A 27,300-nucleotide genomic window follows, 5' to 3' on the forward strand; every position below is an offset into this window, starting at 1 on the left:
CACCGAATACAAGTCGGAGATGTCACATGAAATTTGCAAAACATTCATTATCGAAAATCAGTAAAATTTTATTACTTTAAAACATTTAAAGATATAATCATTCAAATATCTTTTCGAATAAATTTTAAACTTATTTACGATAATAAAAATTGTTTCTTTCAAACTTACCAAAAACTAAAAAAAAATCATTTTAATTTCAAACATAACTATAATTATATATGATCACAATAAAATATATAAGTAAACCTTAAAACCATCAAAGTTCATTTTCAACCCCCATCCTAACTTACTAATATTAAAAAAATGACAGTTAAATCATCATCAAAATCGACTAGCAACTTGTATACATATGGCTACATGCCTTAAGGACAAAGCACATAAACACTTTGAGATCATAACAAGGACAAATAAACAAGTTATTTATTTATTTATGCCCTCATCATGTTCTTCCTTTCTTGCTTTATAGCCTCGTAGGGGTCATTACCTCTTTAAGTTTTGCCTCCGCAGCTTCTGAAAATATAACACCAAATAATAAAACCAAATCAACGCTGTTAAAATTTACAAGTTTGTAGACTGTCCATCACATCTCACCTTATATCCTGGTTCTGATCTGGGTGAAATTGCTTTGCTTTGGCCCTGAACGCAGTCTGCAGATAGATAATGTAATCTCAGTACAACAACACAGGCGTGACATGAATCCAGTAATGACAATATAACCCCAGTTTTTATTAAGTTCACTGATTGATTTCACTCAATTAAAAACGCGCGAGCGCGTGCGCGCACACACATACACAGAAAGCTGACCAGCTATACAAGTATAGATGATAATAACAATATAACATAGACCAGCAAGCTTTGCAATGAAGTAACCCTTATACGATAGCATTTACAACAAGGATTTTGCAAGAGCATTTCATCTTCTGGAATATGATATTGGTTGCAAAAAGTGCAATGAAACAGACTGAACCATTTTTAAGATTACCATGCTTAAACACAAGAATCCACATAAGATTTTCAGACTTCCTAGTTTGACAAAATCTTGTTAATTAATTAAGATGGTTTTTGATGGACCAGACATAAATTAACAATCTGTCTACGTTGAGAAGATTATAAATCAACTACCGGTACAATGGATAAAGTTATAGCAAATAAACTTTTGATAATGATGTACCAGAAATGTCACACGGAATAGAAAAAGCATAATATCATATCAAAATGAAGTCAGTTTCTAAAAATGAAATGCATATTATACCGCAAAACAAAAGCAGCAATGTAAAAGCATTATAAATATATAACTCAGTATACCTTAATTTCATCTTCTGTATTGGTTGTGTTCTGCACCTGTGGAAAAAGGAAGTCCAGAATTATCAAATATTATGGCTGAATACCTAGTTGAGCTCTTGGATATCCTGACAATGAGAGGGTGAAAGGGCATTTATAAACCCTACGTTACAGCAGCATTACCTGTCAAGTCCTAAAACTGAGTAGTGGTGTGATAATGGATAGCTCACACTATCTCTTAGGGCTTGCCTGAAATTGGTTCTTTGGTCTGTATATTGTGCTTCAGCCTTCCAATACCAGTCATCTCGATGGAAGTGCTGATGATAAGCACGAGGGCCATACCCCCTCCAGCTCTCATAGCTCCTTTTGTACTTATTTCCTTCCCTGTTAAACACACTTTGCATGCGCCTTATTCGCTCCTACAAAGATAAGCAAAAAATAATTAACGATAAGTTGATACACAAATGGTATACGAAAAAGGTAATCAGTATGCATTGCTAAATATTCAGTACCCCAGCTTTCGAAACTGTTATAAAATGTCAAGGACTACGGATAGGAGGCCTAAATAGAGTGAGGTTATCCGTGTTAAAAGAAAAATGATAGAGGTATGCAGATTGATGTTTTGATGAGATCTGTAAGCTATGTGGGAAATGGCAGAAACAAGAAATTATTTGTTCTTTGAAAATGCGTTTTAAAGGATAGTTTGGCAAGTGTTCTTCAGCTATGTGGAATTATCAGGACTGTTGAAATTGGGAATACGTGCTGCAATGGCTATAAGCAACCGAAAGGAAAATCCCTTATTACTCTAATACTGAAACAATTTTGTAATATAGAGAAGAGTGTACATTTTGCAAAAGATTAGGGATACTGTACAGATAAGATTACATAGGAAGAAATAATAAATAGGGTTGATAGTGTAAATTCCCAACTTTGTATAGACTGGGGAATTCTTGGTATGTAATTAGTTTGGGTGTTTGTAAATGTTTGAACAGTAGCAGGCTTTTCTGATTCTTGGATAATGAAACAAAGCTTATCCAAAAAAGGACTTGCTGTCCACCCAACTTACTTTCTGCCTAGGTCTCTATTCCAACTTATACCAAAAAAGAGAAAAAAATCATTATAGATAACTTCAACAAGAATCATGGCGGGAAATAGCCACATGAAGTTCAGGTATATCTCCAAAGATACAAAATTTCCCAAGATACAAGTATTTGTGATCATCAAATGCTATATGTTACAGCTTATCATTCCTTCATAGTCCGTATTAACTGCCTATAAAAATAAACTATAAAAACCTAAACTAACACTTTGGAAATCATGTTCTAAGACCTCTAGGAAGTAATGTGGTAGTAAGATATAAAGATGCTCCAACATAACCAAAACTTACCACTCTCTCCATTTCTTCCTCGTATTCTTCTTGCATTCCACGATTATACCTTCTCCATGCTTCCTGCTGAAAGGGAGTTCGAAAAGAACCTCTCCTCTAAGAATTGTGACCTGGTTAACTATAAATTTTTTTTTACACCATTCCCTTTAAGAATACAACGAAGTTACCGACGGCAAAGTATTATAAGCAAAGATTTTCCCTCAAGAATACCACCATATCGGCTATAGCAGTACGCAATAATCTATAGCTGAAGTGTGAAAGAACCTTTTTTATGTATACCTGAGTAAATACCCAATCAACAGACCTCCTCAGCTGATAAACCTGACAAAATGCAACTCCAATCAAATGGTAAATTATAACAAATAGCTGCTCAGACCAAGAGAAACTTTATCAACATCAATTGTTTCCATTCCCAGGAGAAGAAGAAAAAGCGTAACCTTTCTCCGTAAATAAAATTCAAGGCCAAAAAACCCAGAAACCTCAGCTTATTTTAGCATAACAAACATAAAATCGATTAGCCTAAACGGTTGAAACATCAAAAGGGGAATGGAAGAATAAAGAGTTCAGAAGCTTGATAAACTTCGCAGCATTGTACACGTGTCGTTCACCTAATGCGTTGTGTTGAGCCAAAATCAGGCTGATATTGGGCCCGACTATAATGGTTAATTTTTCCCGTTTAGAATCAAAACCTTTGGATTGAGATATCACGCGCCAAACAGAGGCGCCTATTGAAATTAACAAATGAGATCCGATTCTGGCTCTTCCCGTACAAATATACGTGTGCTTGAGTCTCTTGTCTCTCGGTAATAATAAATTCCTCCTAATTATTTATTGTTTTACGGATCTACATCAGAAAATGTAATCTAATTAATCATACTGAAATTATTTATTTTTTCTGTAAATTGATTTTCTTTATTTGAATCAGAATAGTTTTACAGCAAGAACGAAAAAAAAAACGTAAAAAATCGTAACCTATAATTATAGGCATGTCGAGGAGGCCAGTGAATCCCTCTAGACGTTATGGCGACGCCGGCAGCGGAGCTGCTCTCTTTTCGCTTTCCAAGTCTCGTTCTCCGCCATTTATCCCCATTATTCTCACTGTCCTGGTATTTTTCCCGTTGAAGTATATTTTTAAATTTCATTACTTCTTTTTTATTAATTATTATGAATCTTCAGGGCGTTTTGCTTATTGTTGCGTATTTCCATAGTGGATCAGGTTTGGTTTTCTGATTAGGTTCAATTTATTTGGCATTGATTAATAATGTAATATGTAATCAATGTTCTTATGTTTCTAAGTTGATCAGTAATAATTTCCCCCCTTGCAGGATCCGGCTTAAAGAGCCTTGTTTCCAGAGTTGAAGGTAAATTGGTAAAACTTGTTTAGAAAAATAGTCATTTAAACAATGTGATATGGGTCGTGTTTTACCATTCGGGAATTGCTGCATATTTAGTGAACTGCGTGAGGATCTGTTTGTAGATGTGGAATCTTAATGATATGTTTCATCGGAGCATCGATGCGCTATTAGATAAGCTAAGTTTAGTTTTAAGATAGGATTTGATATTGGTTTACAGGTGACTTTTCTTGCATATTTGAGGTTGTACGGGCGATACCTACTCTGAAGAAAGCATATGGGGGCGGCATTCAGAAAGTTTTGCATGTTGGCCCTGATTCTTGTTCGTGGTTGCAAAGTCTTTCCTCTTGTAATTGTTTCGGATGCATTAGATTACTATCTCCAAGATATCTCAACAAGACACTTCCAGATTTTGCACGGGTATCGACTGATGGAGTTGTAGTGTTTACCGGTAAAAGAAGCTTTAGTTTTATTCTGATCCCTGAACTTGCAGGTCATATCTGCTTGCTATTCCATAATGATCCTTGTTTGCTTGCTGGTGGTTTCACGCACATGACTCTTCCAACTCTTTGTTAAATTTAGCTTTTTTCCTACTTATGATTGATTCTTTGTTAAGACATACTGTCAATCTTTACCCATTCCTTGCATTTCAAGCGGTATTATGTCATCATGACCGATTCTTCTCCACGTTCTACATTTTTTTTGAATTAATCACTAGTATCCATATTGGGCTGCAGAGACGAGGCCTCCAAACCCATTTTGCTCTATTCTTCTCCATGTTCTACTTTTCATTGATCATTGTTGTTTGTATTTTGAAAAGAAAAAAATGCATTAAGCTATTGTGTTATATCCGCTTGAAAGATATAATCTGTGCCTTTTGACATGCCAAGAACTTTTATGATTGTCACAAATGTAGGTTTCCCAGGTCAGCGGAAAGCTAGAGCTGCAGATGTGTCCAATATTGAAGGGCAGTAAGTGGCCGTCACTATCTTTATCATTTACTGTTGGATAGGCCTTTGAAATGCCGTCAAGTAAAATTTCAATAGTAATTTGGCAAACTTAGCGACTTAGGATGCACTTCAATGAACTAGACAATCTGGTCAATAGTTTAAAAGTTGGGCAAATTCCAGTATATCTTTAGGGAAATAAATGTTGGCAGATATGATTTCTTCATTGCTCGGATATGAGTGGTATTTGAAGTGGTTTCTTGATATTTGAAGGCTAAGCTGAGGAGCATGACTTGGTGGGCACGATACTTTGTCCAGATCCAGCTTAGAAGAAATGAAGCAGCGGCCAGAAGTTCGGTAGTGCCACAGAAAAGAACTCATATGCTCCTAATTGCCAGATTTTCCACTTAAGGTCATACAGCTGATTTGTATGCATGGTAAATTTTTTTCGCATAGTTTCAGCTGATAGTTTAAGTTTTGGTTAAAAATATTTATATTTGTTTTGTTGCCATTGGCATACTTTTAATTCCATCAAATATTTGATGTATTCTTTAACTGATAATATTTTAAATCTAAACTCCAAAACTTATCAATCAATTTGTCTTTGCTTAAATTTCCATGCATTGGCTCGGTTAATCAATGATTTCAAACCACCCCACAAGTTCACGTAGAATTTCTTCTGATCCCACGTAATTCTTCATTGATATAAGATCGTGGCAAATTCCAAGCAATTTAAACGAAAAATGATGTTGATTAAAACGTTGCTTGTTTCCACTGTGGTTTTGACGGATCCAAAATGTAAAAGACAAAAAATTATACCTAAAAGAAAAATAATATTGGAAGCGTAAATGAACACTTGGTATATTTATGACTAAAATACGATACAAATACGAACGAACACTAATTTCGGCTAGTTACAAACCCCTCAAACAAACGAAGTTTTGCTAAGCTATCTCCTTATCTCTCGTTTTTTTTCAAGCTCACTCACTTTTATTCGAACATAACAAACTAAGCTGCAAACACTCTTATATAGAAGTAATTAACTGACCATTATGAAACATAATCAATGATATAGTAATAGCGGTATTCTCTGTTTGAATATACCAATACTCCCCAACAGACAGGATGCTCGAGTGAGCCCTTTGAAGTACTCCTCTCCATTATGCAACATAATCAATGATACAGTAACAAGGTATTCTTTGGTTGAACCCCAGTTGATCTTTAAAGTAAATGTAACGCTTCATAACCAACAACAACATCCTCCAAATCATCTGTAGTTTTGTCCCTAGTGGCAGGAGTAAGCTCCATTGAATCAGAAGAAGCGAACACTCGAGTACGCCCCTCATATTTCTCAACCTTAAGAATTAGAAGATCTCTATCACTATTAGTCTCTCAGCCTCTACGACACTAAGCGTTACCACCTCTACAAGGTGGTACAGAAGGACGTCGACCTCTACGGGTTGACGTACTATCTATTGTGTAACACCCCTATACCGATACGGGTGACCCGATCAGATCCGATGTGTTATATTATAGCCACCAGATTGACCCACAGTAAAAATACGAGAAAATTTAAAATTATGATAAACCATTTAAACACCATAAAACAATTTTATAAGTAAAAACACAGTCCAGAAAATCATACATTTATTAAAAACAATGTCCATTAATATACAATATCCAATCCAGTTTCAACTCGAATATATAGATAAAAGTGACCTACATGCCCCCTAATTACATATGTACCGTACTCTGCAAGCAACGTCGATGGAACTCCCATACTGATGTCGATACTAGAAATGATCAATTTCGTTAACCTGAAATGGTAAGTAATAGAGTGAGCTTTGGGAAAGCTCAATAATATATACTACCAGATGATGCTAAAGGACATACAGACATTTGGTGCAACATGAAGTTTCCCTAGTTATTCAAGCATATACATGTCATAGCGATGAGTTGAGGTCTTACTAATTAATTCTTCAGGTAACACTCAAGATGCTTGCAGGTCTGGAGAAAACATTCAAGAGACAAATTTAGAAGATGTAGTTGGGGAGTCTAGTGTATTCCAACAAAACCAAAAAGTAGTTTATTTCAGTAAAATAATTTTTAAAAACATAGTAATACCCTCCACTAAAACACTCCATATGCAGTTCTCTAGAATTGCATCCATAAGAACTTACCCTAGGCCCATTGGGCGTATGAGATAACCTAAAGGAATACCTTAGATCCATACGGACTTACCCTAGCCGAAACATAGGATCCACCTGAGGGAGTGCCCCCAGGTCTATAAGAACTTACCCTAAATACAAACAAAGGATCCACCATAAGGGAGTGCCTTAGGGTCCATAGGTCTTACCACTAGGCCCAATAGACCTAGAAGCCTACCCAATGGTCACCTTAGGTCCATAAGGATTTACCAGCTTGATCTGTCCTGACCTACAAAACTCCATAACATATCCCAAATAGTACCCCCAATATAAACATTAACCAGTAAATAGAAATATCAGAATAAAGAGTCGATGTATTCGGTATCAGAAACTAGAGATCAAAAATCAAAGATTAGAAAATAGAGATAAAAAATCATGTTTTTATTTCAAATATTAGAGTCATACTTTTAAAATCATACAAATATTATGTGCATAAGGAACACACCAGATGATTCATATCTTTCCGAAGGTGCTTGGTAGTAATCAGGAAGGGAAACATGAAACTTCTATACATTGATCAGATATCAAAATAAATCCCTATAAAAGGGTTCAACTATTAACAGATCAAATCAGATATTTAGAAAATGATGCTTTTGAACCATTTAGGATTTGGGTGCATTAGAAAGGTATTCAGAAACTTTACATCAGAATTATTTAAGATTTGGGTGTATCATGAGTGATTTCATTACTCAGCAATCCAAAGCATTTTATTCATTTTGCTACTGGAGAAAACATGGTAATTTGGTCTAAAGAGGATAAAACAAAAATTTATAGTATTCCAGATTTCTAATGATTTATTAGGCCTTCAATTTCTATCCAACAAATTAGACTTCAATAAAGCGGTATTTACTGATTATTCGAACAAAACACTTCACGAACATTTATTTCTCACTATCGACTACATAGTGTACTTGAACATATCACCTTCGCAAACCATCATTGAATGTAACTCGAGGAGGCAAACATGTACTCAGGAATTATTCCTTCCAATATTGTAACAATAGCAAAGGTGACCGACACACTTAGGTTGTACTCCAAACCCCTTGGTGTCGTTACAACATTTAAAGCTTCACTGGTACTACAGAACTAATTCACAAGCATTCCCTTAATCCAATTCATGAGAATATTCATGTTATTTCAACACTCGAGAATATTTCGATCAATTTAGAGTTTAAAGTATTTGGCCTTTATAGGGTTCAAGGGTATTTTAGTCATTAATCATTTAAACGATATCGTGCAGAATATTCACTTATTAACATTGATTGCACTAGTCGAACTGGTCACCATTTAAACACTATTGAAACGGATTTCGAGGGGACAAACATGTATTCCAATGATATTATTTATTTCTATATTGCAACCGTATTTAGAATGACCGTCGCGCTTCGGTCCTGCTCCAAACCTTAAGTTGAAGGGCGAGAGGGAAGTATGATCATCTCCAAATCCCATCCATGCTTCCAAGATTTTCTAAGAATGTACCTTGTTCTTAGTTCTTAAAGTAATTCAAGTGGGAAACATACATATAGTATTAATTAATTTAGAAAATGCAATGTAAAACAATGACAAAAGTTGAAGGACGAGAGGGAAGTATGATCATCTCCAAATCCCACTGTTGACCAAGCAAAATGATGCTGTCGTATTGTTTTTTCTCCCCTACTGTTACGTACGAATCCAAGACCTAGAGCAATATGATTATTTTATCTCCTGTTAATGAGTGTCATTATCACTGTAATTTAAAAATCCCCAAGGCTAATATAATATGATTATTTAATAAAAGAAGGTTTATATATAATATTAAAAATACCAGAAAGGAGGGGAATAAGTCGTCGTTTGGTTGTTGTCATGGCTAGGGCAACGTCTCCCAGCCCAGGAACAGGGGGCCTTAACTTAATCAAGGATTGCTTTAAGCTTTTGATTAATTAAGCTTCGAGTTTGGAATTCTTGGTTTCTTTCTTTGGACCTTTTCTGTTCTGCTTCTTCCTCGCCTGGGATATTCTTTCTTGCTTTACAGATAATTCTAATTAACTTCAATTTGCTTATTCTTTTTTATATATACATGCCAGCCCTATAATTAATTGTTTTCAGAATTATTGGCCCTTTCTATTCCTTTGCCTGTCTGGCTGGCCGATATTTTATAATTGTCGCATTCTGCAAAATCACTGTGTCGGAATTTGTAAACATTTCGAACAATAACTGGATAAGACCTTTTATATTGGCTTTGGAGGGGGAAATGATGACTAGAAACTAGCATGTCATAGGTTGACTTGCCAATGTATTTGAATGAGATGCTCGAAATTGATAAAGTGGTAAATTTGGGTTTTAAAAGTTGGTTTAGGCGTTGCAAAGAACAGGTAGGGCTTATGGAAATTGTCAACCAATTTTAACGGATGCCTTACCAAACAATAGAAAAACTTGGCAAACAATTTCACATTTAATTACTTTGTCACCCCACTTGTTACAACTGAATCGACTCACCAGAAGTCAAAGCTTTTTATATGAGATTGTCATTTTGGCAGAGATTTACATAAACGGGAAGCTCAAGCTTCTGCTATATACATACGATGGTACATGCTGAATGGTAATCTGAAACTCCAATATCTATCTAGCAAAAGGATACTGACACTACATTTGACTATATCTAGCTATAAATATGTGTATAATGAGGGGTGAGATAGTTTATATTCAATAAATTTTTTAAAATTTTAATTTGATTAGGTATCTTTCCTCACCCCTATGTACAATTGATGAGCTTTGTCAGTTTTCACACGGGCGGATGGGCTATTTGGACCCTGAACGCCCTGGATATTATTCTGCATTGACATGTTTCCCGATGCCATTCAGGAGCTAATTAATACTTACAAAGGGATGAGTGTTCATGAGAATTAAGCTGGGTTTCAGGTGTTAATTTAATATTTCTATACATGTATCAGTTCCTATAACAGCCATAGATTATTACTTTGCTGTAACTAGAGCCAACAGACAAGCATTACACACCTGGATCTTGCTGTTGAACTTTAAAACTAAGTCTAGATTCATATTTGTAGGTATAAAATCAAATATGCATCATGAGGCAGTAAGGCTGTTGGTAGTGAAAAGAGTGGAAGTAGAGAAGCATACACAGATCAGATCTAAGAAAAAAAAGAGCCACGTAGATGTATAACAGCTTGCATGTATGGCAGAACAGGCATAAAAATGTCGATGATTAGTTCTCTAGGAACATTCATAATTAAAGGGCGGTGGCATGTGCTTTTAGCCTTTGGAGATTTTATTTATTTCTGCTAGCATGCATTCAGTTCTAGCCAGTAGAGGAATGCATAAATGAGACTGCGGAAGTATGACTAGTGTGTTACTTCATTAGCAAATGCCTAGCTACATACAATGAATTTTTCTCAAGGAATCTAGCATGCTAGCTAGCTGCGGCTTGTTTGGACATCCCAAAGGAACATTTGTAACATGTAATAATATGAACATGGATATGCAATGCTAGAAAATGCATGCACATCAGAAAATCATTGGCAAAACTAGACATTATCGCTTCATAATTCCCTAGTTCAACAATCAGCATAAGATAATGAGTATGAGAACAGTATAATAGAAATATAAAATTACAGTCATTATTGATTAATTAAGCACGAACAATGAAAGCAAGCATATATATATATAACTCAAACGAGATTATTATTAGGGTTTTTCGTCTTAGATTCAACACCCACCATTTCCTATGCTATTGTACTCCTCCTGGGTACCTCATCTCAGTAAAAGCATATTCTTGAAGCATTCCTTGTTGTATGACTCCGTATTCTGCAGCACAAGGAGGGCCAACCAGGGAGCTTGTATCAGCCCAGCCAACGCTTTCACAAGGATTAACGGCTCTATTATTGACCATATCTCCCCCATAAACTCCATTCCATCTAATCTCTGTGGGTTGCTATATCCCATTTCCTGGAGCTCTGAGGAAAAGTACCGTTTTGTCCTTGCAGCATGTGCATATTTGCTTCATCCATGTACTGAGAGTTCACAACTGAGCATCGATGTTATTGTTTAAGTTCAAGACATCCATGGGAGAAGAAGAGGGTATGTAGACAGTCTGCTCATAAAGATGTTGATCAGTGGAGGATGAGTCGTTAGGAAACTGATGAAGAGTTGTACCATCGTTAATCACGTGATCATCATCAGAAAATCTTCCTCCAAGCTTGATAAGTAATCTTCTCATCGAGGCTTGGTGGTCAATTTGATGTTCTTGAGTACGTGAGTGTTGTATGGGCGCCGCCGCCGCTAGCACAGGCAACTCTGGCCAGTAAGGGCTTTGGTTGATGTTATCAGTTGGAACCATGGAATCCCCACACTAGCTGATCTCTTGAGAGCTCGATTTAAGCTGTTACCTCTACGAGACTGATGCTCTTTGCGTTGCTTACCGAGAAGCTTCTTCTTAGCCTCGTGTTCCAATAGTTCTTTATATCGTTATCAGTCCTCCCCGGTAATTGTGCAGCAATAATAGACCACCTATTAACAATCATGTAAGGTGTAATCTCTTAGACAAGAAAAAACGTTTGCTTAAAATGAATCAAACAAAACATAGGGTTTGTCTCTTTTGTTGACTTTAAGAATGGATTTCAGGATCAAAAATACCTGCTGCCAATACTGATATAGAGGCTGCAAATAATCCTATCTTCTTCTTCGGAGAACCCACCATGCCTAATATTGGGGCGGAGATAGTTTAACCATCTGAGGCGACAGCTTTTCCCACATCTCTAAGGCCTAAAGTACAAAAACAACCCTTTTAGAAACTCATCAAATCAGAGACCATAAAACAATTAGTTGGAAAAAGAAAGAAGAATCAAGCAAGCAGAGGTGATGGATGGGTTGTTTATCTTAAAATAATACCAATTTTCTGAGGCAAAGCGATCCAATTACCACCAGTACCATGCTGCTCGATGTATGCCTTGAGCTTGGCGTCTTCTTCAGGTGACCATGGGCCTTTCTTGACGTTAGCTTTGTCACAGCAAGGAGCTCTCCCCATGCTTTTACTTAGTATTCCTTTTTGAGCTTTTCTCTCTCCGTCCACTCAAGCAAGAATTATAGGAGAGAGAGAAAGAGGCAGGGGCTTTATAAAGCTGGAAAAGGATAAACATGTTTATCAGAAGATATATATATATATATATATATATATATATATATATATTTATATATGTATTTTTTTCAGAAGAAAATAAAAGTATGGCATAAAGAAAGACTTCGATATAAAAAATTAAAATGCTAGAACAGGATTCTAGGGTTTTTTCTACTTGTCTATCTTTGTCTAGAATGATACCAGTAATCAATGATTAATTTTATACATAAAAGCTGCTGCCTTTTTTAACCTATGGTATCTTTTATTGTCATAATTTGAAGAAATTTTTTTAGTGCTTCTTTTATTGTCATAATCCAAATTTAGGTTAAACTTTTGAACCTTTGAACCTTTGATTTTGGGATCAATTTAAATGTTCGTGAATTTTTCAGTCTAATTAAGAAAAAACTCCAGAAGAAAACGTGGAAATTGAGAACAAATGTCAAATTCTTTTTGGATGCAAAATTGCAAAGTCCATTTATGGGAATCTTATGCTGGATACATTTATATATTACATGATCCAGTGGTAAAATGCTGTAGAAAAATGTGGAGAATGTGATTGATATGCCGAAGCAATTGAAGGAACTTTCTTTCTTCTTCTTGGTAGGTCACCAAATTGTATAGTGACATGCATGCAGTGGATTTAGCAGAACTAAGCTGCTTGCCTGATTAATACGTATACTTGGTGAAGGCAACAACAGATAATGCCACACTTCCACCATCTCTATAAAAGACAATCAATTGTTCACTATTAATCTTGAGAAAAAAAAAAGAGAAATAATCAAACATGGTAGAAAATTAATTCAAACATATTTCATTCAGAGAATTACACAAATACAATAAACTCAACTCTATCGATAAACTGATCTAATTGAAAATAATTAAAGCATGAAAAACAAATTACAATTAAAAACAAACCTAGCACAATGATGAAGATGGGAGTGGTGAGAAAGAGGGTCAAGCGTCAACATCACACCTTGATTGACCTTTTTGATCGTTGGCTGTCGATATATGATACTATATAGGTTGGTTATTGCGAGACAGATATGCTATTCAGGTACTGGTGCAGTAATATTTGAAGGCAGCCAAACCCTTTATCACTTTCATTTTCTTTCCAATAAATAACTCTTAATTATATATGAAATCCAAAATCATATATAATGTAGGATGAAAAAAATCATCAAGACGTCATAAAATTACAGAACCCAAAGCGTTTTTTAAAGTATTACCAGAAGAATTTTTTTAAAAAAATGTGGAGATTGAGATGGAGAAGGAGAAGGTCAAATTAGTAGGTCACCATTAACCATCTTCTTTTCGTTGCAGCTTGAATGGACCTACAACTTTGTAAAAGTCAATCTTCCCTTTGACAATCTTGTTGTTTAGTACAGCTCAAGACAACTTTCTTCTCCAGGTTCTATTATATTTTCCCTGTTTGACAGCCATATATATTGTAAAATAACTTTTTTTTATTGTAAAAGAACCAGCACAAGCTGTTCCACATTTTCTGTTCACGGATTTTTTTCCACCCCTTTTCACATCACATCATTTTCATGTTAAATTCTGAGATTTTTTCCCTGCATTTTTGTTCTTGTTAGGACACCACTAACTCATTCGCCGAAGACTTTAAAAAGTAGTATTTGGACAAAAAATATGAAAAAGCCTTTTTGGTTGGAACTCATAGGGTAATCGGTGAAGATTTTGATGCATGTCTTGTTTGTATGGCGTCCGCCTTTGATGTTTTTATTCTGCTCCTTTTTGTTGTTCAAGATTTCCGTTACCTTTTTGGGTCTTGTTTGTCTGCTTTCTCTTGGCCCATGTGTTTGCGGACCTTTGGCCCGCTTTTGTTGCAATCCTTTTTCTTCTTCCTGACGAGAGCCTACTTTCACAATTGAAAAAAAAAACACACACACACACCCCACTCACCCTCCAAACGTCATAATTTCAAGGGATAATATTCTCACTGCACGAAATGTATGAGTTTACAACATAATTAATAGTCGGTGATCATCCTGTAACTTTTAATATTTGAGACACTCAACAAAACAACACCCTATAGTTAAAGAATCATTTTGTAACTTTTAAAGTAGTGTCATGTAGTTAGGGGACTATTTGAGTACTATAACCATGATTTTATTAATTTGATGAGTAGAGTTGTACGAGTCAAGGGCCGGTCAAGCTCAGCCTACTTGGTACGGCCCAAATATCTGCAAGTTGAGCCTGCTGCATCAATACCATCTTCCAAAGATAGTTATAGCATTTATATAAAGGCAGCCCAGAATAAACTGGGACTTATCAAGTAATTAAGGTATATATGAAGATTGAACTTCAGGAAATCTATTAATCCATCATCCTCCAACTATAATTTCCAATTTCCATGTTATTCATAAGCAGATTTCAATAGCCAGTTTTAAAATTCTGATGGAGCTGATGTAGTCCAACACATGATCGACAATTTTCTATTGTGAAGGTTGCCGATTTGTTTTCATTAATTTACGTAAATCGCGAATAGCTCTATGGTCCAGGCTGGAGGTTGGAACTCCGAAGATTAATTTACTTTTGCAGGTTTTGAAAGTGGGGTGTGAAGGTGGTATCCCTTTATGTCTTGAAAGTGTTAGAACATTTGCATGTAAATTTATATAGCATTTAATAGCCATAGCCATGGGCGACCTGCTTGGGCTGTGAAGATGGATTACTTGCTATGAACTGTACATAATGCTAGAAATATTATTACTTAGTTAAGTTGATCATGAAACCTACATTATTTTCAGGCACAAAGCAAGCAGATGTCATTGGCTCGTTGGAAAGATCTATGTTATCTGAGTTCTTTACTTCTTTGAAATCTGAAACCTATATATGAATATAATTTTCTAAATATGTAAATAACCTTTTAAGAGATTTAGTATGCTGTTTGTGGACATATATAGATTCACAAGGAAGCTAGATAATATAGACAAAACAGCAAAAGGTCGGGAGCAAGCAACTCCTCGTAGGTTGGTGTTGGACTGTTGTTGGTGTTCTAGATATAGTAAATAATATTGATTAATTCATGGGGTCATTCGGGTCCCAGCCCAGCTCACACTCTGTTCCTTGTGTTGGCATTTTACGTTGCAGGTGGACTTTTGGCCCAATCTCCTGCCGTTCTTCTAATGCTCTGCTGTGCCTGTAAAGGCCGTAAATCGTAATGCTGGTGTAATACTGCACTCAATAATGGAGAAGGTATCAGCAACAGTAATCAGCAACTATTAGAATTTCATTGTTTCTCGTAAGTACAATCAGCAGAAGTTCAGTGTTTGTTTGGAGTAACATTATTAGATTATTGAAGAGACTGGTCTATTGTGGTAATTCAGGATTAGAGTAAATTATGGGTTTCTGAATAAACAAAGGAAATTATGATATCTGAAAACAGAAATGAAACTTATAGGAGCACCGGAGAAAGTAGATTATGATTTTGCAAAGTAGATTAAAGAGTGGGTGTGACAGGACAGGAGTAAGTGTGTGATTGGGTGATTCCCAAGAGCGTGCGTGAGGTTTTGTTTGCAGTTGCAGGTAAAATATTGTGAAGTCAGCTCCATATCCTCTCTTTTACATACCCATTACCAAACCCAAAAATAGTATCCTCCTTGGGAAAATGGTAATACAATACGTGATGGCGAGTTGGAGTGGACAAATTGGAAAGGGATAAATGCTAAACCCAATAACATCTTTGAAATTACATAAATGATCGAATCATTTTTCCATAGACAACTCTCTATCATTTGGTATTGGTGTGATCTTCTTAGTTTTGCTGTTTTTGTTTTCAATTTCGTTCTTTTCCTTTGGCTCTACTGTGAATTCTTTTTGCTTTGCTTTTCTACCTCCCCTGCTACTGTTACTGCACTTATTTTGATGTATACATATATATTATTGGTAATATAGATTGGTTTCTTGGCTCATGAAACGAGGCTGATGTCCTTCCCTTTTCGCTTGAGGTCCTTCATTGCTGTGCTTTCAGAGATTTACAAGATAAAAATCAGACCATCTTACTACTCTGGTTGTGGAGGTGGCATTCAAGTCCTGAAAAACTCTGCTTGGGGACGCTTAAAGAAGAAAAAAAAATCAGATTCAGTTACCCTCTACACTGCCGACTATATTTAATTTCCCTGCTTTGGTTCTGTTAACTTCCACTGCTATAATACCCTTTCTCCATATCTCTCATCCTTTAAGGATTTGAAAAATTCACCCTTCTTTCTTTGAGGAAAAAGAAAAAGAAAATGAGCAGCCCTCCCAAGTATGTTTGCTGCCACAGAAATAGACATCTTATTATTTCCTTGCTGTTTCTGCTGGTTTCAAGCTTCACCCAAGTTACATTCATGGCTGCAGAAGGTAACTTTCTTCTTTCCTTGTCTAAATTTCACTCAACAGTCTCCCAATATCTCAATTTGGAAATAAGGAAATGAAAGAAAACCCACTTCATCTTTACACTTGCTTTCTTGTTATTCCAGGAAGGTCTCTTTCCAGGTTGCTCGAGGTTGCCCAGGTATCAAGATCGAAATCCCATTTCTTTCCCTGCTCATTTCTTAACATCCAATCAGAACTGACAGGGTCCAATAATGTTGTGTGAAACAGAAAGGATTTGAAAAAGAGAAGCAATTGGTGATGAGAAGTCTGATAGGGTCAAGGCCACCGAGGTGTGAGAGAAGGTGCAGTTCTTGCCCCAACTGTGAGGCAATACAAGTTCCTGTCACAACACTATCCAAAAACAGGAGAACCCGCCAATTCTCGGCTGCGTTCTTCTCGATTTCTTACACTAGAGGCAATGATATCTCAAACTACAAGCCCATAAGTTGGAAATGCAAGTGTGGCAACCTGGTTTACGACCCTTGATTGAAGTAAACTGTAAAAGTAAACTATTGTCCATTATAAAAGCCACCTCTTTTTTTCAACTGTGGATATAAGGAAAAAAAATGACCATCTATCCTTATATACTCGTTTTCATTCGCTCTCCTCTCTTGCATGGTAGAAGAGATATCAGGTTTGGGTTGCCATAATGTAAAGCGTTTCTACATTTTTTTCTTTCTTTGAGTTTGAGCTTCACTGCAACACTTTTTGCCCTTTATTTTATGAAATGTTTTGCCTTTTTTCCTGCAAAAGATTGTATCCTTCTTAAACATGGGACCTTTCAGTATGTGTTTTCTTTAGTTACAGTTAAAACATCAACAGATTAGGCTTTTTTACCCCACTGACACCGTTTATTTTTATTTTTACTTTTCTAACACCGTTCGACCAATATTTTCAAAACTAACACCCTTTCTGCTGAGTTGGCAAAGGCGCGTCCCCGGGGACGCGCTTTACCCGTGTTTTCGCTGAGTTGGATGCCATGTGTGAAAGGCGCGTCCCCGGGGACGCGCCTTTGCCATATCAGCAGACACGTGTGGAAGGCGCATCCCCGGAGACGCGCCTTCCATTAAATGTCATAAATGCCCCCATCAGTTTTTCCTAACTACCCCTCCTCCTCCCCTATATAACTCCCTCAACCCTCACTCATTCTTCACACCAAAATCATCTTCTCCTCTCTATATAACTCAAATTCTCCAACTATTTGAGTTTTAAATTTGTTATTAGTGGTAAGAAATTTATTTTTATGTTAGTATTTTTTTAAATAGTTATTATTTTTTATATAAATATTTATGTAAATATTATTTTTTATTAAAATAATATTTATATAATTATTATTTATTTAGAATTATTAATTTTTTGCTAATTATATTGTTTTGTCTACAGTTATAATGGAAAACGAAATGCTGTTGCGATTGGATATTGATCATATCTCCAGACATTTTAGCGATATGGTAATATTTTTTATAATTAATGTTAATATTTAAATTTATTTTTATTTTAAAGTTATTATGAATTTATATTAATTTTTACTTTTTATAATATATATTATTTAGGATGCTGATCGTATTTTAGAAACTTTTATTAAAAATCCACGTATACCGACACCGGAACGTATTTTGCCATATTTGGCTTCTGCTGGGTTCGGGTATATTGCAACAATTATAGGCGGTTGCAAACTCGAACCTGTCCTAATTTCTGCACTGATTGAGAGGTGGAGGCCCGAGACACACACTTTTCACCTTCCATGTGGAGAGGCAACAATTACATTGGAGGATGTCTCTATGCATCTAGGTCTTCCCGTCGACGGAAATATGATATGTGGTATGGCGGATGGTGATTGGCAATCAATGTGCATTGATTATCTTGGAGCTGCTCCGCCAGAGTTTAATGGAGGTAGAATAGCTTTATCTTGGTTGAAAGCTAATTTTGAGGTTTTAAATGAAAATGCTTCAGAGGATCAAGCAAAGGCATGTGCTCGGGCATATATTCTACGAATAATTGGAGGAATATTGATGCCCGACAAATCTCGCAACCAGGTGCATTGTATGTGGTTGCGGCATCTGATCGATTTTGATGAAGCTGGAAGATAGTTGGGGTGCTGCAGTTTTGGCATTTCTCTTTAGAGAAATGTGTCGGGCGACGAATTATAAGAAAACTGCTATCGGTGGATGTCTTCTGCTTCTACAATCATGGGCGTGGTTCCGCATGCCTTTCTTATGCCCGATCGTGAATGAACCATACGTATTCCCCTTATTGTTGAGGTAATTTTCGAACTAAATTTTGATTTAAATATTTTTAATTAAATAGGGTGATATTTAGTTTATATTATATTTCATAGGTGGTCGATGAAAAGAAAGGACCATAAAAGTATACCTACTGTTTTAGAGGAAATTCGTTTACTTATTGATACGAAAGCTGGGTCTGAGGTATGTTTTTAAATTTGTTTAATTATTAATATTTTAATTTAAAATGTTAGATATAATTAGAATATTTTATTTATTTGAATTGTATATTTATATTTCAGTTTCAGTGGATACCTTATGCGAGCGATGAAGTGAAAGCTTGCATCCCACCCCACCTTAGAGGGTCATTAGAGGTATGGATATCGGTTATACCTCTTATATGTTATGCTATTATTGAGTGGCATCCAGTTGATCGCGTGCTCCGTCAGTATGGTTGTACGCAATATATTCCTGGAGCTCCTAGAAATTTAGACGACGTGCATAACATAGATAGACGGGGAAAGAAAGATGTTAACTGGGTGGTGAGACACAGAGATTGGATTGCGCTTTGGGAGAACCGATATACACTGTTGGCCCCTCGACAATATTACGCTGAAACTGGTCATATGGTTACGGATAACTATATGGACTGGTTTAATGAAAATGGGAAGCCGTTTCTACTTTCGGCGGAAGCACGAGGGGTTAACATTCCTAGGCGCCGAGAAAGACGTCAACCGTCTCAATATCATCGTCCCCCGACGCGTGGACGGAGAGAATGCGCTACCAGTTCTGCATCAGTCCCACCACAACATCCTTATTCGTCGATGCCGCAGGGGTACATGCCCAGCCCTCCACTTCATATGCCAAGCCCACCAGTTTATATGCCATCTCCGCAGTTATATTCCGAGCCCGCAGGGTTACATTCCTAGCCCGCCAGGTTACATGCCTAGCCCGCCAGGTTACATGCCTAGCCCGCAGGGTTTTATACCATATGGAGGTGCATATACGACTATGTTTAATGATCTAGCATATGCTTCATATGCATCTTATTTGGCTGGTGGTGCTTCTCCGCAGACACCTCAATCTTCATCTGGATCACATACATCGATGCCAATGTTTCCACAGTTTCCACAGTTCCCGGGGAGCGGTGGGATTGTTACTAGCACTCCTCCAGGGTCGTTATTTTATACAGGCCCTTCAGCCCCTTCAGCGTCATCTGCACCAAATGAAGAAAATGCTGCTGATGATGATAGTGAAGATGAGGAGACTGAAGAACAAGTTCCACGAAGAAATCCTCCACGAAATAGGCAACCACCGCCATGTGGAACTCATTCGAGACGACGACATCGGTGATCCAGTTATATTTAATGTTATTTAAATAATTAAATTTCAGAATTTTATGTAATTTGGTTATGTTATTTAAATGTTTCATGGTTGTTACATACATATTTTTTTATGTTATTTTTTATTCACATTTAACATTAAATGTTTGATAAATGTTTTTAAAATACAAATTATATTATTCGAAATTTAAAATAAAAATAATATTATTCAAATTTAAATTTAAAATATAAATTATAGTATTCGAAATTTAACATTAAATTTCAACTTAATATTCCAATTGTATTCGAAATTAAAAGTTATATTCCAATTATAGTTCACAATACTTAAATTGAAATTAAAGGACTCCATACATATGATTTTATCATTAACAAACTATATTAAAACGTATACATTAAAATCAACTTATGTTGAGTTCATCGATCGACGGAATCAACCAAGAGGGGGGTGAATTGGCAATTTATTCAATGTCACATTTCAATGCTCATTCCATACAATTTCAATGTCACAATCAACTTATCACTTCACATTTATTCAATTTATCAATAACATTTTATCTAATTTATTCAAACTTCACATAACGTTTTAATTTAAGTTATTCTTAACTTGTTGAACATTCAAAAGAAGTTAAATTTAAGTTATTCCCCGAGGGACATGAGTGACATAATAGGGCAATGATAATATTCTCTGACGAAATAATGGAAGGCGCGCCCCCGGGAACGCGCCTTCACGTGAATAGTGAAATAATAGGTACTGATATATCTAGTGTCCCCGAGGGACATGAATGACATAATAGGGCAATGATAATATTCTCTGACGAAATAATGGAAGGCGCGCCCCTGGGAACGCGCCTTCACGTGAATAGTGAACCGATTGGTACTGATATATCTAGTGTCCCCGAGGGACATGAATGACATAATAGGGCAATGATAATATTCTCTGACGAAATAATGGAAGGCGCGCCCCCGGGAACGCGCCTTCACGTGAATAGTGAACCGATTGGTACTGATATATCTAGTGTCCCCGAGGGACATGAATGACATAATAGGGCAATGATAATATTCTCTGACGAAATAATGGAAGGCGCGCCCCGGGAACGCGCCTTCACGTGAATAGTGAACCGATTATAGAAACTATTATATGCAACGTATTATAAACTTTCAAAACAAACTTCAGTTCACAATCTTTCAAATTCCCAAACTCTAAATTCTCAAATTCTCTGAAAATGAGTCGTCTTTCTGCTGTTGTTTTGTATGATGGAGAAATTAAGGAAGCTGAAGAGGGGGTTGTTTTTGAGTCAGATCATTATATCCCCTTAACCTTGAAGAGAAACATCACAATTGAGGAGTTAATCACAAAAATTTCGTTAAAGATTCGTGTAGCAGGCCAGAGAAGACTATCTTCACTTCAATACAGATTTCCTACTGAACTTTTTCCGCTCACGTATACATCATTTCAGCTTTCAAACGATGATGATGTTTCTATGATGGTTGATGCTCATATGGGGAGTTCACAATCTCTTATTGAAATGTATGCCACTTTTATTGAGGTTCGTGTAACTCGTGGTCTCTCATATTCCTCTCACTTTGGCATTGCATATCAAACTGATCAAGTTGATAGCCCGACACAACTTATCTGTAATGATTTCACATCATTAATGGCGGATCCAACGCCATATACCATGCCATCAAGTTCAATAGGAAGGCATTCATCTGCAACTGCTTATGATCTCAACCCACGTGGCTTCACCAATAATCCATATGGCAACATCTCTTCTACTTCAAGGGGCAGACATTCATCTGCCAATGTTTTCGACTTACATATGGAAATGCCAACGAGACGACAGTCTATTCACATCCCACATGATATAATGGCCTCAAGTTCAAGGGGAGGACACGCAAGCAGGAACTTATTTGACCTCAACATTGGATTATCGGAGGAACCCTCATCTCCACCAGAAGAACCTCTTCGGGAGCCAGGTGCAGATGGTGCTGAAACGGGATTATTCGTTGAACCTGACTCACCACAGTTTAACGTACATTCTAATGATGACGAGGATGACGTTCCGATAAATACAACACCAGCCGAACTTCCTGCACATATGTATGAGGCTGATTATGATGCAATGTATGAGCCTGAATTTCCAGATCTTCCTGATGTTGGAAACTATGGACTTCAATCATCAGTCAATGACGGTAATTTACATATTGGAATGGAGTTCGCATCGAAGGAGGAAGCAATGATGGCAATAAAGAGTTACAATATTCGTAACTCAGTTCAGTCCCGAGTTGATCGATCTAACACGGAGAAATATGTCTGCTACTGCGTCCAACGTCACAACGGATGTCAATGGATGGTCCGTGTATCAAAGAGGAAGAGGAAGAACAACTTATGGGAACTAACCAGATACAACGGTCCTCATACATGTTGTGCAACAGGTATAAACCAGGATCATCCCAACTTGGACTCCAACATTATTTGTCAAGCAATCATGCCCATTGTGAAGCAAAGCTCTCATATAGCTGTTGCAGTGTTGATTTCTGCTATACAGTCCCAATATGGGTACACTGTCTCATATAAAAAAGCGTGGTTGGCAAAACAGAATGCCATTTGCAAACTTCATGGCGAATGGGATTCCTCTTACAACGAGCTGCCCAGTTGGTTTCATGTTGTGCAAAGACTTAATCCCGGGACAATTGTTGAGTTCGAAACTCAACATCATTACGTGAATGATCGAATGGTTCGCGATCGCTGCCAATTTTACCGAGTCTTTTGGACTTACCCTCAGTGTATTAATGCAGTCAAGTACTGTAAACCAATTGTCCAAATTGATGGTACTTTCTTGTATGGGAAATACAAGCAAGTTTTATTATTGGCTGTGGTCCAAGATGGAAACCGCAATATTCTTCCTGTTGCGTTTGCCCTCGTTCAAGGAGAAGACACTGAGTCTTGGGCTTTTTTCCTTAAAAATTTACGTTTACATGTTGTCACCAGGGAACGAGTATGCATTATTTCAGACCGAGGAGCCGGGATAAAAGCAGCAATGGACTCTTTGGGTACAATGTATAGACCTCCACATGTTCAACATCGTTATTGTGTCCGTCATATTGCTGCAAACTATTACGGAAAATACAAGAAGAACGATGAACGTCAGTTAGTCGTGCGGATGGGTATGTTACTTTTTCCCAATTTTTCTATCAATTTCTTATTACTTATTTATACTTCATATTAACTATTACATATTCCTAATGACTTAGGTTACGAACTCTTACCTCAAAGGTTTGAGTCGATGCTACAAGAGTTGTTTGGCAAAAATAAGAAGGGGTGCGAGTACATTATGGACATCAGCAAAGAAATGTGGACAAATGCATATGACGGGGGTATCGCTATGGTCATATGACAACAAACTTGGCTGAAGCAATAAATTCAACCTTAAAGGGGGCGCGTCATTTACCAGTCACGGCGTTGGTCAAAACGACTTATTTTCGTTTGGGTCAACTCTTTGCAAAACTCGGTGGACAAGCTCTTACTTGGATGCAAACGGACATATTTACCACCCAAGACTAGTAGCCGATTTACAGAAAAAAATGGCTACATCAAATGGGATGTTAGTTACAAATTTTTCTCGCACCCGTGAATTGTTTCGTGTAACCGAAATGCCACGTCCGCTTCAAGGGATTGAAGCTAACTCTTTCAGAGTTAATCTGCAAGAGAGGTGGTGCGATTGTGGTTTCTTTCAAGCACTCAAATATCCATGCTCTCATGTCATTGCTGCTTGCTCACATTCGCATTTGGACTACAAAATTATGTTGATCCCGTATACCAACTTTCACAAGTTTTCAAGGTATATGAATTTGAGTTTCCGCCCATAGGAAACGAAAGAGACCCAAATGAGATTCAAACTTGGCTTACAATTGTCCCAGATCCATTGCTATTGAGGGACTCAGGTCGTCCAAAATCTACTAGAATACATTGTGATATGGATATTCGGGAGAAGTCAACAGAACAAAAACGATGTGGGCATTGTAGAAACATCGGGCACAATAGAAAAAAATGTCCAGCTCTGTTATCATCATATAACCGTTAACTCTTATGTAATTAAAGTTTTAAATGAATGTTTTTATTTCTAATAATTTAATGTTATTGCATTTATATAATTTGTCAATGTATGTACACCTAAATAATTTTTTTAACTTTTAAATACATAAATATATTTAATATATTTATTTAATATAATATTTAATATTATTAGTTATAATTTTTTTTAAAATATAATAATAATTCCACCTTCTAAGTAGAGAAAATATTAAATTAAACAAATTAAAAGTTATTAAAAAATTTATGTATACGATGACACATTTTATGTTCTGATTGGAGGATTAAATTTATTAAATTAAATTTTCAATAAGACTAATTTTATAAAATATGTAAGTCTTGAAGATTAAATATGTAATTATACTAATTTATTAACTTATGCATCAATATTTTCGTTAAATATTGATATGAGATGACTAGATTGATAACATTTAAATAATTAACTGATAAAATTAATAGATCGATAATCAAAATCAAAAATACTCGAAACTTGATAATTCTTACATTATAATCGAAACATTTTACATAATATATTATTAATTTATAATAATAATAAAAATAAACTATTTATTATAAAACAAATACGTGTCTGCTGAGTTGGCAAAGGCGCGTCCCCGGGGACGCGCCTTTCACACGTGGCATCCAACTCAGCGAAAAAACCGGGTAAAGCGCGCCCCCGGGGACGCGCCTTTGCCAACTCAGCAGAAATGGTGCTAGTTTTGGAAATATTGGTGGAACGGTGTTAGAAAAGTAAAAATAAAAACAAACAGTGTTAGTGGGGTAAAAAAGCCAACAGATTAAGATACCCTTAACTCCATACTATTAAAGTGTTATTAATAAATCTTCGTTGTCGTAAAATTTTACCCCTTTTTTGAGTGGGGAGATGAGATCAGAGACTTGTCAATTTTGATGAAAAGGTGACGACATTTGTCATTTAAAAGAGATAAACATGCAAACAGTTTTTTCCTATGTTACAAGATATGTTACAAGACTTGTCAATTCCACCTCGAATGGATAAATATCCAAATTAACTCATGATGTCATTTCTTCTTCTTCTTCTTTCCTCTTTTTTTCTTTTAACACAGATTCGCCACCATTAGCAATGGATCAAAGTAACAATCTTCACGTGCCGTTAAATTTGATGGAAATGAATACGTCTTTGTAGTTTGTACTGATGGAAAAGAAAAACTGCTTCAACATGACAAATAATAATAATTAAAGACTTGCATCCCAAGGTATGGACCATGCTTTACTCTGACCTTGATCTTACTTAAATAATTGAACTGGCTCAGTTGGATCTTACTTAAAAAAAATAAGAGTTGATGAATTGTACATCAATTGTATGCTTCCATTCCTGTAAAAAAAGATTGGGAAAACATTAAATGCAGCATTGAATAAGGGCCTAAAAGAAAAAAGATTGCAGAGAGAGTAGTGAAAGAAGTTAGGGACTCATCATCTCCATTCATTAGTTTCTGCAGAGCTGCTATCTGCCTCCTCTGCTTTCCTTTCCTTCCCCATCTTTAGCCCTTATAATCTGCCCTCTCTTTTTGCTTTATTGGTTATTAAGTGACTGATGACAATACCTAAGATCAAAATAGATATTTCGATTAGAAAAAGTTTTCATCAAAAAACGGAAGAATGAAAAAAGAAGCCAGAGGTTTAATAAATGAGCTTGAGCACCAACTGATGGCTGACACGACCAATGAGGCTCTTGTAGTTAATAATTTTTTCCAGAAATATGTCGTTCAATCAATCATTTCGAGTAACATGCATGAACGTGTTTTAAAAAATATGTTTGAAAGATGGGAAACAGTTTATTTGATAATACGAGAAGGGGTTGAATACTTGAATTAGTTTATGCATGCACTGCATAGTACAAGATCGACTTTGTTAAAATTCTGAACTTGGATTTTTCTGATTTTGAGAAGTAAAAATAGCTTCATTTACCTCTCAAGGTCAAAACAAATAAAGCCAACTTGTTCTGTTTTGTTTTCATTCCATATCCTTTTCAGCCGCCTTCTCCATTTTCATGGCTATATTCCATCCTATTCACCAGGCATTTTCTGATCTTACGGTATTCTTACCATTTCTTTCGAAAGGATCTCCTTCAGAAATATTGCTGCTGCTGCTGCTTGTGAAAGGTACAGATTCTCTAGGATTAGCGTGAATCCAGATTCCAGGTTACAAAAAGGGATATTCTTTTTCCTTATCAAAACCATTGTTTTTGCCTTTCCAAGAGGGCATCTTTTCTTAGTCCCACTTAACAAAATATTTGCATACTTACATGGCAATGAAGGTGGTTTCCCCTGCACATTCCAAAACATAGTATGATAACCTAGATGACTCTTCTTGACAGACTCCCTACCAAGGATCGTCTCCACCGAATTGGTCTTACTAATGAATGCTCTTGTCTTTTATGTAACTCTGAAGTGGAAACTATCACCTTTTCTTATTATGCCCTACTGATGTTTCTCTTTGGGAACACATTTTCTCTTTTTCTGGTTTGCATTTTACAGACTACTTATGGGAAGAATTCTTGGAAATGACGAGCTCAAATTGGAAAGGAAAATCATTGTTATCTATTGTAATGAAGATTGCTTTGAATACATTGGTTTACTTTCTCTGGGAAGAAAGGAACAGAAGACTGTACCAAGGCCGATCTAGGCCTATAAATGAATTTCTAAAAGATATTAAATCTATTGTATGTCTTCAACTAAACGGTAGGAAATTCAATAGAGTAGATAATGTGAATCTTACTCTCTACATACATTGGGGTATTGATGACCACTGATTATTGTATTGTAAATGATTTGTATTGAATCCTGGTTGTATTTGTAGCATATTGCTATTTGGATAATAAAATTCTAACTTATCAAAAAAAAAAGTTCACACTCATGACATCTATAATGCTTGAATTCGGGTCCTCAAAGAATAATAACAATTAATTTTTTACAAAGACTACTTAATTCGTGCAACTAAATCAA

The 27,300-nt window shown here is 36.2% G+C and overlaps 1 protein-coding gene and 3 pseudogenes across 1 annotated transcript; 2 read left to right on the forward strand and 2 right to left on the reverse strand.

Annotated features, from left to right (window-relative positions):
• Positions 1-424: 424 nt before the first annotated feature.
• On the reverse strand, positions 425-3,078 carry LOC120191459 (annotated as a pseudogene).
• A 418-nt stretch (positions 3,079-3,496) lies between these two features.
• Positions 3,497-5,392, forward strand: LOC120191455 (annotated as a pseudogene).
• A 5,384-nt stretch (positions 5,393-10,776) lies between these two features.
• LOC120191451 lies at positions 10,777-12,293 on the reverse strand (annotated as a pseudogene).
• A 4,025-nt stretch (positions 12,294-16,318) lies between these two features.
• Positions 16,319-17,154, forward strand: LOC120191453 (EPIDERMAL PATTERNING FACTOR-like protein 2). The gene is made up of 3 exons (XM_039194401.1): positions 16,319-16,643; positions 16,763-16,797; positions 16,887-17,154. Exons 1-3 carry the CDS (start codon positions 16,532-16,534, stop codon positions 17,142-17,144), a joined length of 405 nt encoding a protein of 134 aa, XP_039050332.1. The 5' UTR covers positions 16,319-16,531; the 3' UTR covers positions 17,145-17,154.
• Positions 17,155-27,300: the final 10,146 nt, after the last annotated feature.

The sequence above is a fragment of the Hibiscus syriacus genome, unplaced genomic scaffold (assembly GCF_006381635.1).
Source record: "Hibiscus syriacus cultivar Baekdansim isolate YM2019G1 unplaced genomic scaffold, ASM638163v2 tig00116969_pilon, whole genome shotgun sequence".
In the NCBI taxonomy this organism is placed as follows: domain Eukaryota; kingdom Viridiplantae; phylum Streptophyta; class Magnoliopsida; order Malvales; family Malvaceae; genus Hibiscus; species Hibiscus syriacus.